Source organism: Leishmania donovani, chromosome 5 (assembly GCF_000227135.1).
Source record: "Leishmania donovani BPK282A1 complete genome, chromosome 5".
Lineage (NCBI taxonomy): Eukaryota > Euglenozoa > Kinetoplastea > Trypanosomatida > Trypanosomatidae > Leishmania > Leishmania donovani.
This window is the reverse complement of record NC_018232.1, coordinates 43,859-61,255: the sequence shown is the minus strand read 5'-3', so window position 1 is coordinate 61,255 and position 17,397 is coordinate 43,859. Positions and strand designations below refer to the sequence as shown.

At 63.1% G+C, this 17,397-nt stretch overlaps 6 protein-coding genes across 6 annotated transcripts; all 6 read right to left on the bottom strand.

Moving 5' to 3' along the window:
* Positions 1–715: 715 nt before the first annotated feature.
* LDBPK_050200 (hypothetical protein, conserved) lies at positions 716–3,076 on the bottom strand (the record flags this gene model as incomplete). The annotated part of the gene is made up of 1 exon (XM_003858159.1): positions 716–3,076. One exon carries the CDS (start codon positions 3,074–3,076, stop codon positions 716–718), a length of 2,361 nt encoding a protein of 786 aa, XP_003858207.1.
* Positions 3,077–3,964: 888 nt separating this feature from the next.
* On the bottom strand, positions 3,965–5,050 carry LDBPK_050190 (hypothetical protein, conserved; the record flags this gene model as incomplete). The annotated part of the gene is made up of 1 exon (XM_003858158.1): positions 3,965–5,050. One exon carries the CDS (start codon positions 5,048–5,050, stop codon positions 3,965–3,967), a length of 1,086 nt encoding a protein of 361 aa, XP_003858206.1.
* A 1,550-nt stretch (positions 5,051–6,600) lies between these two features.
* On the bottom strand, positions 6,601–8,034 carry LDBPK_050180 (dihydrolipoamide branched chain transacylase, putative; the record flags this gene model as incomplete). Its single annotated transcript, XM_003858157.1, has 1 exon — positions 6,601–8,034. One exon carries the CDS (start codon positions 8,032–8,034, stop codon positions 6,601–6,603), a length of 1,434 nt encoding a protein of 477 aa, XP_003858205.1.
* Positions 8,035–9,468: 1,434 nt separating this feature from the next.
* On the bottom strand, positions 9,469–11,748 carry LDBPK_050170 (hypothetical protein, conserved; the record flags this gene model as incomplete). Its single annotated transcript, XM_003858156.1, has 1 exon — positions 9,469–11,748. One exon carries the CDS (start codon positions 11,746–11,748, stop codon positions 9,469–9,471), a length of 2,280 nt encoding a protein of 759 aa, XP_003858204.1.
* A 526-nt stretch (positions 11,749–12,274) lies between these two features.
* Positions 12,275–13,816, bottom strand: LDBPK_050160 (hypothetical protein, unknown function; the record flags this gene model as incomplete). Its single annotated transcript, XM_003858155.1, has 1 exon — positions 12,275–13,816. The coding sequence occupies one exon, from the start codon at positions 13,814–13,816 to the stop codon at positions 12,275–12,277; it is 1,542 nt and encodes a 513-aa protein (XP_003858203.1).
* Positions 13,817–14,888: 1,072 nt separating this feature from the next.
* On the bottom strand, positions 14,889–16,214 carry LDBPK_050150 (hypothetical protein, conserved; the record flags this gene model as incomplete). The annotated part of the gene is made up of 1 exon (XM_003858154.1): positions 14,889–16,214. The coding sequence occupies one exon, from the start codon at positions 16,212–16,214 to the stop codon at positions 14,889–14,891; it is 1,326 nt and encodes a 441-aa protein (XP_003858202.1).
* Positions 16,215–17,397: the final 1,183 nt, after the last annotated feature.

Sequence of the window (17,397 nt, the reverse complement as noted above, 5' to 3'; positions counted from 1 at the left end):
CGATGCAGCGTTGTGAAGGCTTCGTACTTCTTCAGTGCTCTCCCACCTCGTTTCCATCCACCGTCGCACCGCCTCGGCCTCGCTGACGCTGCTGTTCTCCTCACCACCAGCTCCTGCCACGACTACCACGAGTACTGAGGAGGGGAAAGGGGTGAGGCTGAAGAGGGGAACGCTGCAGTGCTTGTATATGTAACTATATCGACGTGTGTAGGAGTGCGCGCACACACGAATCGATGCACCTGCGGTAGAGGTGGTGGTGGTGAGGGGGGAGGGGGATATTGAGTGGCTGACGATGGGGCGCTAGGCAGTACACACCCAACCGCACACACACACACACACACACATACACACACTCAGACGCACTTTCGGCTACTTCTGCACTGCTGATCGCCCCAGCCGATGGTGCAAGCCCGCCTCCATTCTAACTGGTTCTGACCAAGGCGGTCGCTCTCTCAGATCAAGCGGATGCGCGGCACACGCATGCGCTCGTGGGCGGCGCGTTCCTTGTCATTCCTATCAGTTTCGTTTTCGGTTTAGCCCCTTAACGCCTTTTACAGGTAGCGCACCCGTGTGTGCGCGCACACACGCACAGGGGTGACAGAGGGAGATCATGTTAACCGTGTCACACACACACACACACACACACACACACACAAATGCACCAGAGACACCCAAGAAAGACCCCTGCTGCGAGACAGAGCAAAGGCACCGGCGGTCAGTACTCCACGATGCCTTTACGCTGCCCGTAGCGGTTCGACGGACCTACGCCCATCTGCTTCAGCTCGCGGCGCTGCTGGCGCTTCGACTTGGGCTTTGCCTTCGTCGCTGGCCGCACCGGCCCACCGGTCGGCGTCACCAGCTCCAGCACGCCGTCGTCATCATCGATACGCAGCTCCACCTCACCTTGGCGGTTCACAAATGTGTACGTGTCGGGCTCGAGCTGGTGGTTCGTGCGCTTCTTGCGGCGTCGCTCCGCCTTCTTCAGCACGCTTATGCGGGCCTCGTTCGCCTCCATGTTGAAGAGCTCATAGCGGGTGAAGGTGCTGCGCAGCGCATGCGGCCGGGCATAGAACATGGGCGGCGCCGCGTCCTCGAGGTCCATCTCGACGGAGTAGCTGTCGCCGTTCCCCGGCTCACTCAACGCTCGGCCATCGTTGGCGGAGTCGAGATCGGCCCACGCATCTTCCTCCTCGCTGTTCAGCTCGTGCCCGGACGCGTCGTCGTCGTCTTCCCAGTCTTCATCACCCTCCTCTGCTGCCGCCCCGCCGCCGCGGGCAGACGACGCAGCCGCAGGTGAGGCGGAGGCATGCTGTTCCGTGTACCTGTCCAGCGACAGCGCCGCCGCGTCGGGGCGGTAGGTAGGCGGTGGCTCGACGTACACAAAATACCCGTCCACGTACAGCTTCAGTAGCTCCTTGCCCGCACGTGCCTTGTTGGGACGGTCGTGCGACGCCATGTAGCCGCGTCGGCGTGCTAGCGCATGCAGCAGCCGCTCGGCGAGGGAGTCGCTCTCGTCTATGTCGTCCTCCGCCAGTAGTGATATATTGAGCTCCCCCTCCAACACCGGGCGAGGCAGGCGGCGGCAGATGGTGGCCGTCGCCTCCAGCGTGTCGGTGGCCGTGTCAACGGGGAGGATGCCGTCACATACCATCTGCGCCTTCGTCGTTGCAAACGAGGGGAAGACGAGCCCAGGGCAGTCGCATAGTGCCACGCGGCGCTCGTTGGGAATCATGAGCGTCTGGAAGTGCTTCGTCTTGCCCGGTGTGGCACTCACCACAACTTTCTTGCAGCCGAGGATGGCGTTGATGGTGGATGACTTGCCCACGTTCGGGTAGCCGACAAGGCCGACCATCAGCGGCGTGTTCATGTCTGTCACCCCAGCTTCCTCGCGGAGAAGGGCGAACTGGTCCAGCAGCTGCACCGGATCGAGCACGGTCCACGGCTCGCGTTTCGCGGCCGATGCCGCCGCCGCCGTGCGTGAGTTACGCGCCAGTTCCTCCTCGGTGAGCGGCCTCTCCTCCTTTACCTTCGGCGCGTGCGCCTGCCTCTTCAGGGCCTCGCGCATCGCGGAGAGCTCGTACGGATTCTTGACCTCGACCGGCGCCCGCAACGTCTTCTTCTGGTGCCGTGTCTTCTCTTTTTTGTGCCTCATCACCTTGTCCAGGGCCGCCTTCTGCGCCGCCGTGAGCTGCACGTCGTCCGAGTCAAGCGGGACATCGCCGTCCTCCTCCGGCTCATCCTCGTCGTCGTTGCTGGTCACGGCGTGCGAGGAGGCGGCAGCAGCGGCGGCGCCGTCGGCGGTGAGAGGCTGCAGTGGCTTGGCAGAGAAGAAGAAGAAGTCGTCACCGCGCTGCTGAAAGTAGGCTGCCCAGGCCCGCCGCTGCGCCTCGGTCAGTAGGTCCGACTTGTTGAGCAGCAGCACCACCTTCTTCGGCTCTCCTTTGCTGTTTTTGGTGCTCCGTACGTACTTTTCAAAGTCGAAGCTGCGGAACATGAGCGGATTGCGCGCGTCTAGGATGACCGAGACGACGTCGGCACGCTCCGCGACGCGCCACAGCTGCCGCCACACCTCGAGGTTGCGCTCGTACGGCGTCAACAGCACCTTGTGCTCCTCCTCCATCTGCGCAAGGGAGCGGCGCCAATCGGCAAAGGCCTTCTTCTCCGCCGCCTGCAACTCGTCGGCGGACATTTTGCAGTCCCACTCCGGTCGCTTCGGAATCGTCAGCAACTCGCTTAGCTTCAGCCAGTCCACGTGAGCCTCGTCTGTCGGCATCTGCTGCGGGACGACCTTGTCGTGCTGCACGACGTGCACGCGGCCGCCAATGACGACGCGCACGTCGCGCTCAGCAAAGTAGCCCTCCTCGCGCGCATCAGCGATAGATAAAAAGTTCTCCAGGTCGTTCGTCTCCCAGATGGACTTGAGCTGTGTCTTGGAGCGGCCGATCTCCTGCTGGTGCAGCTCCGCCTCCAGGGCGGCGTTGCGCTCATTCTCCAAGGCGTCGCGGTAGTTGCGCCGCCCCTGCCGCTCCGTCGCGCGCTTCGAGCGTTGGAGGGCCTTGCCGAGGGACGAACTCATCGCTGTTTGTATGCAGTGCGTTGATGCGATCTGTGTCGCGTTGCCAACCGAGTGCAGGGAGGCGGCGGCGGCGGCGGCATACAGCACTGTAGCCGCAATCTCGAAAGGAAAAAGGCGACAGCGGGGAGAAGGAATGAGAGAGGGAGGGGAGCGCGGACACAAGAGTGGACGGATACCTGTACACGCGCGCGCGTGTGTGTGTGGGCCCATGTCCTCGTGGGTGACATACAGCGGAGGAAGGGTGGCGGGGGTGGGGGTGGGGTGGTGGTTTTGCCACCAGTGGTTAGGGCTACCTGTGACCCGAGACAGAGGCGGCCGCACACGATATGCAACTGCAGTCACTGACGCGTCACCTCCGTCATAATCGAGCCTCACGGAAGACACGAGAGGGGGCCTTTGCTGAGGGAGTATTGCGCACACACACACACGCCTTGCCAGCACTCCCCTCAAGCTGAGAGCTGATCCGACACACACACACAGAGGAGAAGTTACTGGCAAAATCGCTGCTGGTGCTGCGCAGGGGACGCTGAGATGGCTCGCCTGCTGCACACCGTGCTTCGTCTCCCTTTCCCTCTCTCTCGCCTTCTTCGTTCAGCCATTTTGCTCTTCGTGTTGGGAGTGAGCGGTGCGCGCGCGCCGCTCCGCCACGCTCCACTCCCGCCCTTGCGTACGCCTACACGCAGAGAGTAACGCACCGCACACACACACACACACACACACGCATACTCACTGGCAGCCGTCTACTCACTACCCGCCACGGCTGGGGAGTGCCCGAACACATCTCGCACAGCCTTTCGTCACCTCCGCACAACGCTATAAGGCGCGTAAGCGCCCCTTCGCACCGAGAGAACGCGCTCGCGCATGACCTGGGCACCTCTCTTGGACTCCTCAATACTGCGGCTCGTAGACGCCGTCGCCGTCCTGACGCGGCCGCTTCGGTGGCTGCCGGAACCCGCTGCCAGCGCCGTCGCCGCTGTCTTGCATGGGCATGGCGGGCCCCCCCATCATGGGTGGCATGCCGGCACCCCCCTGGAAAGGTGGCATGAGGTAGTTCAAACGCTCCGGGGCCTGCGGCGGTGCGCCACCTGACATCGCCTGCGGGGGCGGAGGCGTGTAGTAGCTATTGAAGCCTGGCCGGTGGTCTCCGTAGATTTGTGCCATCGGAGGTGGTGCGGAGCCACCGCCAGCCAGTCCCGCTGGCGGGAGTTGCTGAGGCATATGCTGCTGCGGCGGCGGCGGCGGTATGGGCTCTCCTCCGCCAGGCTGCCGCAGCTCACCGACTCCGTGGGCGAAATTGCACTGATCGCCGCGGTTGCAGTGCCCTTCGGCAAAGCTTTTGCACAGCCGCGTCTTGTAGTTGGCGTTGTGAAGCCGCTCGAAGCCGCCGCCGCCGTGCTGGTGGAACTCGCGAGGCTGGTAGGGCCGCCCGTAGCCGCCACCTCGTCCTGGGCCCTCCTGGCCGCCGTACATACCGTGACCGCCAACGTAAGGTCCACCGTCACTGTAGCCGTCCATAATGCCGCCAAACATCAACATGGGCGGCTCGTCAGGCGCGGCATGGCCACCAGCTCCCGCCTCCGCCGCCGCACCAGCGCCAGGGCGAGCCGCCAGCTCCAACTTCTGCAACATTGCTGTGGCGTTGGCCAGCAGTGACTCTTCGCCCTTCTCCTGCATAGCACAGTACACGCGCCAGCTCTGTTCGTTGAAACCGTAGTTGAAGTAATCGCTCAGCTTCGCGCCGGGCTCGGCCCACGGCCGCTTCGCCATCAGCGCGATGTCGTACCCGAACGTGGCACTGCTGAGCTGCGGGCCCTGCGCGTGCTGCGCGCACAGGGGCACGAGGCCCTTGACGCTCTCCATGGCCTCGGCCTCCGTCTCCTGCGCCTGCTCTACCGGCCGTGCATCCCGCACCTCCTCCATCTGATCCGCCTCGACGTCATTGATGACGAAGAGATCATCCCCGCCGGCCTCCATTGCTGCTGCGTCGACAGCTTCTCTCTTCGAAACCGTGAACAACGGGCGAGCAGAAGATGGGAGGCGGGAGGCAAGAGGGACTCTGTGCCTGTGTATGCTGTACGTGCAGGTGTGGCTGTTTCAGGTGCCCACACGTCTTTGGCGTTGTTGACCTCGTACGTCACTTGGACGCCGCGAGTGAAGTGCGTGTGTGGGAGAGGGGCGTGTTGCGCCGACAAAGACGGCGAGGTACAGTAGAGCAGAGAAGGGGCAAGTTAGAGGTGCCAGGGCCGGCTATGGATGCAGGAGGTGCGTGGAGGACTGAGCACCGCAAGAAGGGGAGGGAGAGCGCGGAGTTTCGCGTGATGGGCAAGATCACCGTAAGTGTGGATGTGTGTTGGTTGCTGCCATGAGTGTATCCGCGAGCATTTTCATCCCCGGGCTCCCCATAGCGTCCTCGGCAGGCCACCAACAGGGCCCTCAGCCCCCGCTCGCAGCCGGCGGACTGCCTTCCTTTGATTACCACCCCCGGCGTGTCGGCCGCTCTTTTTCTGTGTGGGCCGTTGCACTCCAACGGGCCGCCGCGAGGGTGCGTGTGGGCGTGTGTGCTCTGTTCCTGTGCGGTGACTTTGAAGTTTCGTTTTCGTTCGTTTTCACTTGTTCTGCTCACATCGCAGCTGTGTTGCATCGGTGGTGCACTCACACGTACATCAACGACAGCAGCACCCCATTCTCTCGTCTTCCTACAGCCTCCCCCGACCATCCGCCACCTCCACGTCGGCATCTCTCTCCCCTCACCGCTCACAGAACAAGCGCGTGCTCGAGAGAGACAAAGGCACAGACGTACATTGCGAAGAAGGAAGCACGAGCACGAGAGGAGGGTGGGCGGCGGAAGACGTGAAGGAGAGCTAGGGAGCGTCACATCCGTGCCTAGCAGCGAGCTTCTACGCGGACCGACGCATGCACTGAGAGACACGCCGTGGCGACACGCTCATACAGAGGATCGGGTGCGAAGAGAGGGGAGGGGGGCGTCAAGAGAGCGAGGCCGGAGGAGGGGCAACCTCGGCGGTGCCTGCGCCGCGCATTGGATATGCATAGAGGCAGCACCCAAGCACACAGACACACACACGCACGCACACGCGCGCATAAGAAAAGGGAAAAAGAAAACGCTGGCATGTGCGTGCACGCTATCCGAGTGGGCGCACGCACGCACCCGTGCACCGACGCGTCCGCAGCCCGTACGTAAGGGGGAGGGGAGAGGGAGGGAAGGAGGAGGGGGGAGACGTGGAGGGACGCCGGCGCCATCCAAAGGAAAAACAAACAAACAGGCAAAACAGACGCAACGCAGATGCGTACATCGACGGCACACGCACACGTCCCGAGAAAGAGAGGCGCGCGTGCATCAGCGAGCGGCCGTGAGTGAATCCCTGCTCCAGAAGGAACAGAAGATGTGGGAAAGAAGCGGGAGGCCCATCAGTGAATCCGTATCGACTGCCCCCCCCCCTTCCGCACACACACTCCCTCCCTCCGTCTGTCCTCCACCCTCCCTCTATCCCTCTTCGTTGACCAGATTACCGCAGATCCACCAGCATGTTCTCGGGATGCTCCAGCAGCCGCTTGTAGGTGTTCGCGAATCGAACCATGCTCGCGCCGTCGATCACGCGATGGTCGGCTGTGAAGGAAACGCAGATGAGATTCGCAGCGTACAAGCTACCGTTCGCGTCGAAGCGCGGCAGCTTTTGTAAGCGGCCAATGGCCCCGATGGCGACCTGAGGCGGGAGCAGCACGGGCGCTGTCACCGTTGCCCCAATCACGCCAATGTTGCTCAGCGTGAAGGTACCACCTGTCATGTCCTGTGTCGTCAGCTTGTTGCTCTTGCCGCGCTCAATGAGAACCTGCATGTCGTTGGCGATGTCGAGGATTGACTTGCGCTCCACATGTTTAACAACCGGCACGATGAGCCCGTTCGGCGTGTCCATAGCGAAGCCGATGTTGTGTGCCGCCTTGCGCACCAACGCCGAGCAGTCCGCCGGGCAGTGAGCGTTGATGTCCGGGTGATGCTGCAGCGCGATAGACGCCGCCTTGAGAAAGAAAGGCATGAAGGACAGCTTTGCCTTGCCTTTGCTGCGGTCCTTCACCATATCCTTCAGCGACCCGCGCACCGCCATGAGCCGGGTGAGCTCGCACTCCTCGCTGAAGGTGAAGGTGGGGATCGACGCAGCCTGGCTCATCGTCTTGACCATGCCGCGGCGCACGCCGGTGATGGGCATGACGGTGTCACCCGCCTCCGTCTGAACTCCAGACACGACGGTGCCAGGTGGCGCAGTGGCGGCAACCGACGCCGTAGATGGGGTCGATGGCGCCGCTGCTGCAGACATGCTCGCATCCATGAATTGAAGCACGTCCTCCTTTGTTACTCGTCCGCCCTTGCCGGTGGCCGGCACATGCGCAAGGTCCAGCTTGTGTTCCCGCGCCAGGTACCGCGTTGCCGGTGTCGCAAGCACCTTACCCGCCGAGGGGACCGATGATGGCTGTGGCGCGGAGTAGGCTGCCTGCAAAGCAGAATGCGACGCCGACGAAGGCGATGGCGCGCCGCGGGACGGCGAGGCGGCCTCTGGCGCGTCGTCGGCGCCCTCTGGCACGATGTCGAGCATGACCGAGCCCACCTTGGCGGTCGCGCCAGGCTGCAGGTACACCGCCTTCACAACGCCCGTGTAGCGGGACGTGATGTCGACGGTGGCCTTGTCGCTTTGCACCTCGCAGATGGGGTCGAACTCGTTGATGGTGTCGCCGGCCTTCACGCGGACGCCCAGCACCTGCACCTCTGTTATCCCTTCGCCGATGTCGGCCAGCTTGTACGGGATGCTGCGGCCGAGCAGTGCGCACGCCGTCGCAAAGAAGTGCCGCTGCGACGCCGTGTAGGGCCAGCCAGGCGCGCGGGCGACAGTGACGGCACCGGCAGCCGCGCCGATGCAGCGGTGCGCCATGCAACTCGCAGCACGCATGACGCTGGCCGAAGCGATGACCTGCGGACCTTGAGCAACGCACACGCAAGGACGACGACGACGACGACGAGGCGATCAATCGTAAGACGTTAAGGAGCAGGGTGGGAGGGACAAGGGAAGCGAGCGAGAGGGATGCGCGCGCATCCACGGCCAGCGGAATCACTGGAAAAACACACGGGAGAGAGAGGGGGACACGAAGGCGCGCCTCTCACCCCGAAGAAGACGAAGACGACGGGGTGGAGGAGAGAAGGGTTCGCAGGGTGCCAGCGTGTGTGATCCGAAGCGGGGGAAGAGGGGAGGGGGAGGGTCTGCGTAGTGATTACGTGGAGAGGGTAGCGCAATGTGGGCAAGAGGAGAGCACAAAGAAGTGAGTAGAGAGAAAGAGGAACGAATAGTCAGCACACAGCAGAGAGGGGCGCGAAGCTGTCCGTTAGGGAGGGAGCGCTATCAGATGAAGACACGAGCGCACACAGAGATGGCTGTTTGCCGCCAGAACCGCCGCGTTCCCAAAGACCTGTCCTGTAACCTTGTGGTAAACGGTGTCTCTCTGCGCTTAGATGCGGGGGTGAGCGTGCCAAGATGTGTGCGGCGCAGCGTATCGGCGGCGAACGGATTGCGAAAGGGTGGACTAGCGGACGTTAGCGGGGCGATGCCGCACGAGCGCGCGATGAGAAGTGAGGACGGGTAAGGAGAGGGGAGAGGTCGGCAGAGTAGGGCACCCGCAGCGTCTAGTCATTGGCGGGAAGACGCACCGTTACGTGTGAGTGTGACACGGTGTGCAGAATGTGCACTCTGCAGGGAGGGGCGTGAAAGAGATAACGGTGAGGGGAGGAGGAGATGGCTCTCTGAGCCGACGGCCGCTGCGCCCTTGCCCAGTGGGCAGAGGACATCCTCGAAGCCTCTTGTTGCTGCTTCCTCCCCCTTCGTACACCGTCATGTGAGTGCGTGAATGGGAAGGCATTCTCCCGACGTCTAACCTTGTACAACTGCTGTTTTGTTTCTCCTGGTGTGACAGTCGACGGTCCCGCCCGCCCCCCCCCCCACCCCCATCCGCTCAGCGACTCTCCCACAGATCACGGCAGGCAGTAGGCGAAGCGGAGGAGAGGGGGGGGGGAGATAGCGGGCGGCTCATGTCTATGCCTGCACGTCTGTAAGCATGTATGTCTGGCAGTGTCTCTGCGCCCTTCTAAATCTAATACGCATGCATCGAGCATGAGAGACGATGGAAATACGAACAACGCGACGCGCCTGCGCACGGCGGGAAGGCGCAGAACAAAGAGACCCACAGCGCCTGAAGAAGCAACTCTGCGTGTGTGTGCCCGTGTGTGCCTTTCATGACAGCGAGGCAATCTCTGAAGGCTTCGAAAGGGAGGAGCCCATGGCGAGCACGCGCCACCAGTGTTCCCCTCGCGCGTTCTCCCCGTCCCCTCAACGCTACATCTGTGCTGACCTGATGCGGCTGCGCAGACGCAGGAGTGCCAGCTTTAGCTGTTCCGCCGTCATCACCGGCATCGGGTGGCGTGACGATCCACTGGTGCTGACGCTGTCATATGAAGAGGAGGAGGCGTCGGTACCGCTGCTGCTGCTGCCTTCCACGGAGGCCGGGGAAGAGGAGCCGCTCGGCGGCTCGGCAGTCTCAGTGGTGGTGGGAGTGGAGGAGGACAGCGACGACGGCGGCGTGGCGCTGCGACGGTGGCGGTGGTGAGCCGGTGTGCGCTCCATCATCGAGGATAGCGCAGATGGCGATGCTGGCGCATTCTCGTGGGCGGAAGTGGCCCGTCTCCCCCCTGGCGCTGTCAAGGGCTGCTGCCGATAAGCCATCGTCACATCTGAAGCACCCATGTTAGCAGCTGTTTGAGCAAGCTCTCTCAAAGCCCCCCCAGCGCACGGTGGCGGCGGAGACGGTGACTCGGGCACGCATGTGCCCGCCGCAGGGGGAGCCGGGGTGAGAGGAGAGAGAGCGACAAGCTCCTCTACAGTCGCGGCCTTCTCTGGCGACGGCGTCCGCGCGCGCGATGTACGGCTCACTGGAACATCGAGCCGCGTCGGCGACGGTGCGGTCGACGCCTCTGCAGACGCGCGAAGAGAAGCGCGTGGCGCGCCGCTGGAGCCTCTCGGCGCAGGTGGCGGCGGCGGCAACGAGCAGCCCTCCTCGCCGCTGCTCAGAGGTGTTGTCGCAGCAGCCCTGTCCTCTGGTGCCGACTCAGCTTTCGCGCGAGCAGCGCTGCTTCGCTCATCGAGGGGCAGCATGCGGAGAGGCACTGATGGCAGCACGCGCGCTCTGGCGGAGGGTTGCGCGGATGGCAGCACCTCGCCTGTCATCGGAAAAGACGGTGAACCGGCTGCTGCGGCGCCGGATCCATGATGCGGCGCCGGTGTGACTGGAGTGGGATCTACTGGGACAGAGTTTGCAATGCTGTACAGCAGTTCCGCCACCTTCACGGGTCTCAAGAGCTCGCTTAGCGGTGCACGACGCGGCGGCTCTTCATCCAGGCGCACCACGAGGGGTGGCGCCTCCACGAACGCCGCGCGGAATTCTTCTTCGCCCTTTATGTATGCTTGCTGATGGCAGGCAAGCCGCTGAGGCGTACGCTGCCGTTGAGGACGTCGGTGTTGGTGATTCGGACTGCCGTTACTGCCGCTGCTGCTGCCGGTCGTGGCTGTGGCAGGGTGTGTGCCGACTTCCGGCGCCGCGGCTTTCTTGCCGCCACTTGGGGCGCCTTCTTCGTGTGGGTGACGGTAGCGTTCCTTGACCGCAGCAAGCCGCTCCCGCTGTGTCTGCTGCTCCTCCTCTTCCTGCAGCTCCTTCGCACGCTGGTGGCGCAAGAGAGACGCAGCCCTCTGCGCTGCACGCTCTCGGCCGACTTTCAGTACCTCGTCCCTCTGCTGCTGGACAGCTGCACATTCTGCTGCATAGGCGTCTGCAGAAGCAGGGACTGCATCATCCGCGGCCGCCAGAGCGCTTATCTCGCTCTCTTCACGAGCGGTGACGCGATGCGTCGGGTCACCGTGCAAGGTGACATGCACGTGCGGGGCGACGTGGGATATGCGCCAACGGCGCAGGGGCGACTGTGCAGCAGGCGGGGCATCGGCAAGGGCTGCTCCAGCGGTTGACCCAGCAACGTTACGCAGGGGCTCGAGACATGGTCGCGGCACGGGGACGCTGGCGCGCGGTACGTGCGTGGCCACTGGCGCGCCCTGCAAGCTGCCTAGAACGCTCGACAGAGAAAGGGCCGCCGGTGCCGCAGCCGCCACCCGCGCCGCCCTCACCTTCTCCGTCACACGCACGGCTGTACGACGCTGCTCGGCTTGGCGTGCCGGCTTCGTCCGCTCATGCGTCTGTGTTCGGGTGTAGGCAACGGCGAGGCGGTGCCGTGCTTCCTCCAACTGCCGCTCCGCCTGCCACGCGGCCGCCTCCTCGCACGCCTCCGCCTGCAGATTGGCCTCGTAGTGCCCAGCCGCCTCCTCTGCTTCGCCCTGCTCGGTAGTGGCGCGCGCAACGAGTCTGTCGATGGCCGCCAAGTCGCGCGCGTTCGATTGCAACCACAGCTGACGGGCGTCCTCGCGAACGCACGCCTCCTGTTGCCGCTTCTGCTTCTGATAGGCGCGAGCCTGCTGGATGGAGAGCGCCGCCGCTGCCTGGTGGGCGGCGCGAAGGCGCTCCTTGCGCCTGGCGGTCTCATGTTGCTGCCGCTGTACTAACACGGACACCATTTCGGAGTGAACACGGCAAAGAGAAAGGGAAAGGTGAGTATGTGACGGGCATCAGCGAGCAGGGAGCGCGTCGCTGTGCCTGCGCCGGGGAGACGACGCTTCTGTGAAGAAGGCGGGCGCGAGGAAGGTGGAGAAGAGTGCCAGATGGTGGGTCAGAGAGCACGCGAGCACAGCACACAGCGAGCTCGAGGAGAGAGGCGGATGTAGCTCTGTCTTCAGAAAAGACGGCGCACGCCCATCTCTGAAGCGTTCCCGCGCCAGCGAGGGACAACGGCAGCGAGGTGGGCCTTTAAAGCTCTACTCTAAGTCGCAGCTGCCTCCGGAATTCAGAGAGGTGCGCGCGTCTCTCTCTGTGCGCCTGCGCGTATGCGTTCATCATGACGCTGATAACGACGTGTGTGCATGCGGCCGTGTCCTGGTCCACACAAACAAGTGTCCTCCGCGGTAGATGATGAATCGAGAAGAGGGGGTGGGCCAGAGCGGTCCACTCCTGTCTCTTTGCCTCGTCACGAGTAGGCGCACGGCGCTACATCGATGCAGCAGCCGAGCTCTCGGGCAGCAGGAGCGATTGACCGAAAGACTGTGGTAAGGGTGAGAGAGAGGCGGAGTACGCCGATGAAGACGCCCCTGGCGGGGAGGGCTCCGGCGAGGCGGTCGATGACACCTTCTGTACGGTGCCCCCTGCCACGGTCGAAGCGGCGAGTGCAGACGACGGTGGTGAGTTGGAGAGACTTGCCAGAGAGCCTTGCAGCTGCTCTGCGCAGGCGTTAAGCTGCTTCAAAAACACGGCCACACGTTTCTTGGCGGCTTCGAGGACCTCGCGTCGAAGCTGCTGCTCAGTCGATGCCGCAGCAGCAGACATTAGCCGCTCCTTATCCAGTAACGCTGCCTCGAGCTTCTGTGCGTAGTTGCTGGCCTGCTGCTGGAGCTCAGCAGCCTGCGCCAGGCGCGTGGCCCACATCTCCTCCTGCCTCGTGTGAGCGTTGGTGAGTTGCGCGTGCGCCTCCTGCAGACGATGCAGGGCAGTGACGGCGGCTTGGTGCTCGCGGGTGCGGTTGGTGAGTTGCGCCTGCAGGGCCGTCTGCGCCTCTGTAAGGACGGCGCATTCTTGGCGCAGCACCGCCGATTCCTGTGCATTACGGGTCACTCGCGCGTTCGCTTCGTCCAGCACCCCTTCCGCCTCTCGCACAGTGTTCTGTGCCTCGGCCCACCGCTCCTGGAGGGTGCGAAGCTGCTGGCCCTGTTGCTGCGCCACGAGGAGCAGGAAGCTGATGAGCTTCGAGTCGGCCTGCACTACTTCGTCAAAGTGCGCGTGGAGGCGGCGCAGCTGCCGGCACCATCGATGCGCATCAGTGCCGGGAGACGCACTGGCAGCAAGCGGTTCCTGGCCAGCGTGTGCATGGCAGCCTGCGGCCGCAGGCGAGGGGGGCAGGCAGCGGCGCAGCTGTTGCTGCACTTCGCCAAAGCCCTCGGCCGCACGCTGACTAAAGTCAAGCAGCTGCTCCTGCCAGTACAAAACCTGCGCGGAGATCGGCAGACTTGCCGCCGGAGAGGGGCTAGGCGGCGAGCGGTGCTGCTCTCGTACAGCCTTGTCGCCTCGTGTCGGCACAGCCGGCGGCCGCTGCAACGCTGCACTCGTTTGGGAGTGGCTCAGCTTCCCACGCTGCCGAGCACGGCCTGCATCGTCCGTGGAACCGTTGCCGGCGCTCTGCCAACGGTGGTACATCGAACTCGATCCTTCCCTCTCGCTCCGCCGCGACGCCTGAACCATATCCTCCAGAGTGCGCACGTTCTGCGCCATGCGGTGCATCTGTTCGCAGTGGTGCTCCTCTCTCACTTGGGTGTGTGCCTGCATCTCTGTGAGCTGGCGGTGCGCCTCTTCCAGCTTCGTCTCAGCCTGCACAAGCTCCGCAGCAAGTCTCGCGTTTTGCTGAGCACGCTCGTCGAGTTGCGCGCGCTGCTCGAGCACCTGTTGGCGCAGCACGTCGGCCTCGCCATTGGCAGCGGCAAGCGCTTTCTTCGCCGCGTGGAGTTCATCGGCATGGACACGGCTTTTAATAATCGGCATCGCACAGACTGCGTGCGTGCGTGCGCGCGCGTGGAGAGAAGGGGGAGGAGAGATGCGGAAAAGGAGGCAGCAATGCCGGGGTGAAGGGGAGGTGCAGCTACCGTGCGCACAAGTCTATGAGATCGTATGGTGTATGGTGTGTGTACGAGAGAGTGCATGAGAACACCCCCTACGCATGCCTGCATGTTCTGATGTGTGTGTGGGGGTGGGGGGGGGGACACCGAAGGAAGGAGAACGCTGAGTCTGAGGGTCTCTGCTACTCGCGTGCGCGCACACACACACGGCCGCAGAGGATCACAGCTGCACAGCCTGTGGGGTGTCCCTTCCGCTCTCGCAGCACGAAGTCGACCACACGGAAACGGCGGAGAGAGAGGAGGATGAAAACGGAGACATCATTCCAAGAACACGGCACCGATGATGATGCTGTAGACGGCTCGGAACGCAGATGGCTGCAGCAGTGAACCACACAAGCGCCTCTTGCGCGCACGCGCACGCTGCCTTGCCTGCGCGCCCTTGAGCGTGGCACGAAGATGATGATGGCAATGCGTGGCTTCACTTTCCTCCTTCTTGCCAAATACCTGAAACAGAACCGAAACAGTGCGAGCAGACGCGCGCTCTGTCTCGCCCAGTCCGCCCTCTTTCGCGCCATTTTGAAACATCAGCACTAGACATACCGCCGGCCTCCCCTCCCTCCCTCCCAATCCGCCATTGTCTCTTGGGGTGGGGCCATACATCGCACATCCTCACACACACACACACACAGATAGAAGGAGAGCGCTAGCAGTAGAGGAGGAGGTGGTCGCTGGTGCACGGTGCGGGCGCGGCACTCGCCTCTTGTGCCCCTTCTTTTCAGGTTGAAGTGTATCTTACATCTCAAAGGGAACAGAACGGTGACAGGGGACATAAAAGGAAACGGCAAGGGAGGAGGAGAAGGAGGGGGGCGTCATGCCCATCCGCATCCTCCTCCGCAGCATGGCAAGAAGGGGAGGGGGATCGACCGTCTCTCTCGGCTGCTGCTGCTGCCCATCGGCAACACCGACACCGACACCGACCTCCTCGCCCTCCTCCACCGCTAGCGGACCTTTTTCAGCTTCTTCGCAGCCATGCTTTCCTTCTGCCGCTGCGCCTCTCGGTCCGCCAACATCTGCAGGTGCTCCGTGATCTTCTCTATTAGGGCCGTGCCCTCGGCACCAGCCGCATCTTCCGGATTCGGGCCTAGCTCAACGTGCAGCCCGTCGGTCTCACCCACCGCGATGGTCAGCGTGCGCCGGTGATCAGCCGAGTTGACGCAGCCGGCCACGTTGAGCGATGTGAGCGTGCGCGTCTCATGGATAAGCCGTACCACCGCGTCTACTGCCTTGGAGCCAAGGCAGTTTGCCTCGCAGTTCAGTAGAAGCAGATGCGTGTTCTGAAGCGCCGCCGTGACAATGGCGGTGGCGCCGACGTCGGTGATTTTGTTTTCGGACACGTCGAGGCGCTCGAGCGAGGGGATATTGGCCTTGATGATGGCCGCTACGCTCGCCGCCCCCTCATCGCCAATCCAGTTGTTGCTGAGGTTGAGGATGCGCAAGGAGCAGCTGGCGATCACGGCGGCGTCCGTCAACTGACGCTGCAGTGCCTGCACACCCTTGAAGCCGATCGTGTTGCCGGCGAGGCTCACGTCCTGCACGATGGAGGAATTCGCCAGAAGTCGGCCAACTGCTTCGGTGCCGGGGCAGCTGATGGAGTTCCGGTAAAGGTTCAGCGTTGTCTGGCTCTTGCCGCCGTAGCGCTGCAACGCCTCACACAGGTACACGGTGCCCTCGTCACCGAGCGCGTTGGCGGCTAGTTGGTACACACACAGGGGGTTGCGCTGGTAGGCGCGCATGAGGCACTTCGTACCGTTTTGTCCAACGTTGTTCCACGAGAGGTCCACGCGGGTCAAGTCGCGGTGGCAGGCCGCGGCGTTGCTCATGGCAAGGAGGGTGTCATCGCCGAACTTGTTGCCCATGAGAACGAGGCTAAACAGCGTGCGGTTCCACTGACCGGGCTGGCCAGACGGACTCACATTCGGGATGAACGCACTCGCCAGTGCGATGCCGCCGATGTCTGTCATGTCGTTGTGCGACAAGTTCAAGTGCTGTAACTGGGTGTTGAAGCGCAGCATGCTGGCGATCGCGATCGCGCCGCCATCGCCTAGTTCGTTCTGACTCAGATCGAGCGAGGTGACGTACGTGTTCTTGAAGAGGGCTGTACCAACAATGAGGGCGCCACGTGGCCCAAGGGCGCGGCCGGCGAGGTCGACCCGCGTCTCCTGCAGCACCGACTTCCACTTCTTCTTTGTGTAGAAGCAGGTGGACTTCTCCCCCTTGGCGCCCGGCGCTGGCACCTTGTCCCTCTTGCGCGCGCTGGCGGGCATGCGGCGGCGGGGTACCTTTTTGTCGTGAAGGAAGTCTGGCGGGCGGGAGCGGGACTGTGAGCGGCGTTGCGAGGGCCCGTGGACGACGTCGGTGCACGGATGCGTCTACACGCGAAAGCAGATATACGTACGTCCGGGCACGGGTGCGACCGCCGTGGAAGCACCGTTGTTTTGCTGACGAGCCCGCTGGCCAACCTCGTGCCAGCAGCGGAAACAGGGGAGAAGACCCAGGGACGAAGGGGAGGGTGAAGGGTGCGAGAGGGTCGGCATACAGAAGGGTGACACCCGATGAGGGTGCTCAAGAGTCCCCCGGAGAAGTCCGTGCACGCCTCTATATGTGTATGTGTCTGCACGCGGGAGGTCCGCAAACCACACAATAGCAAGCGATGCGGGTGCTCACGTCTTTCCCTTCCTCCCTCTCCACCTCCCCCGAGATCGGCGGTATTCGCCATGTACACACACACACACATATCGAAAAATGAAAGTGTGTGAGCATGAGCATCGACCCCCTTGCGGTGCAGTACAGATACGCAGGTGGCTCACACGGGTAGTGGGGGAATGGGGTGGGGAGAAAGGATGCAGAGGACAACGGCTGCACACATTCTCGTCGCACGCCGACACGTCATCATGATTGTTTTCTAGTGTTCAGATTTTAGCGAGTGCTTTCTTATCGGTTGTTTAAACGAAGCTGGAGGACGGGGTAACCTGCCACGGTGCAACGGTCTCCCTCCTTCGCGTGAGGTGTTACTTCAAAACCGTTTCCTTAGCGCACACACAACAGCATCCGATCCTTGTTACACAGAAAATACGAACCATCAAGACGCGTACAGAGAGACCGAAATACAACAGGAAAGACACCGCCGGTGGGAAGACATGACTCCCACCCGCCACACAAGGACGAGAAGGGTGTGTGGGGAGGGGGGGGGGTAATGTAGGCAGGGGACAGGAACAGGTGCAGTAAGCGTCGAACACACAAGAAAGAACCGACTGTTTTCTCAACGCGTCTCTCTCGTCATCGCACAGGAATGCAACCCCCCTCCATCTCACTCCCACGCAAGACCCCGTCCGCGCGGTGCCAAGCAGCGGCACACAAGCGTTGCACCACATGCGCTGACGCGGCCATCTGTGAGCGGCCCCTGCCTCAACCTCTCCGCCCGCCACCGTCTCGCAGGTCGCCTCGCAG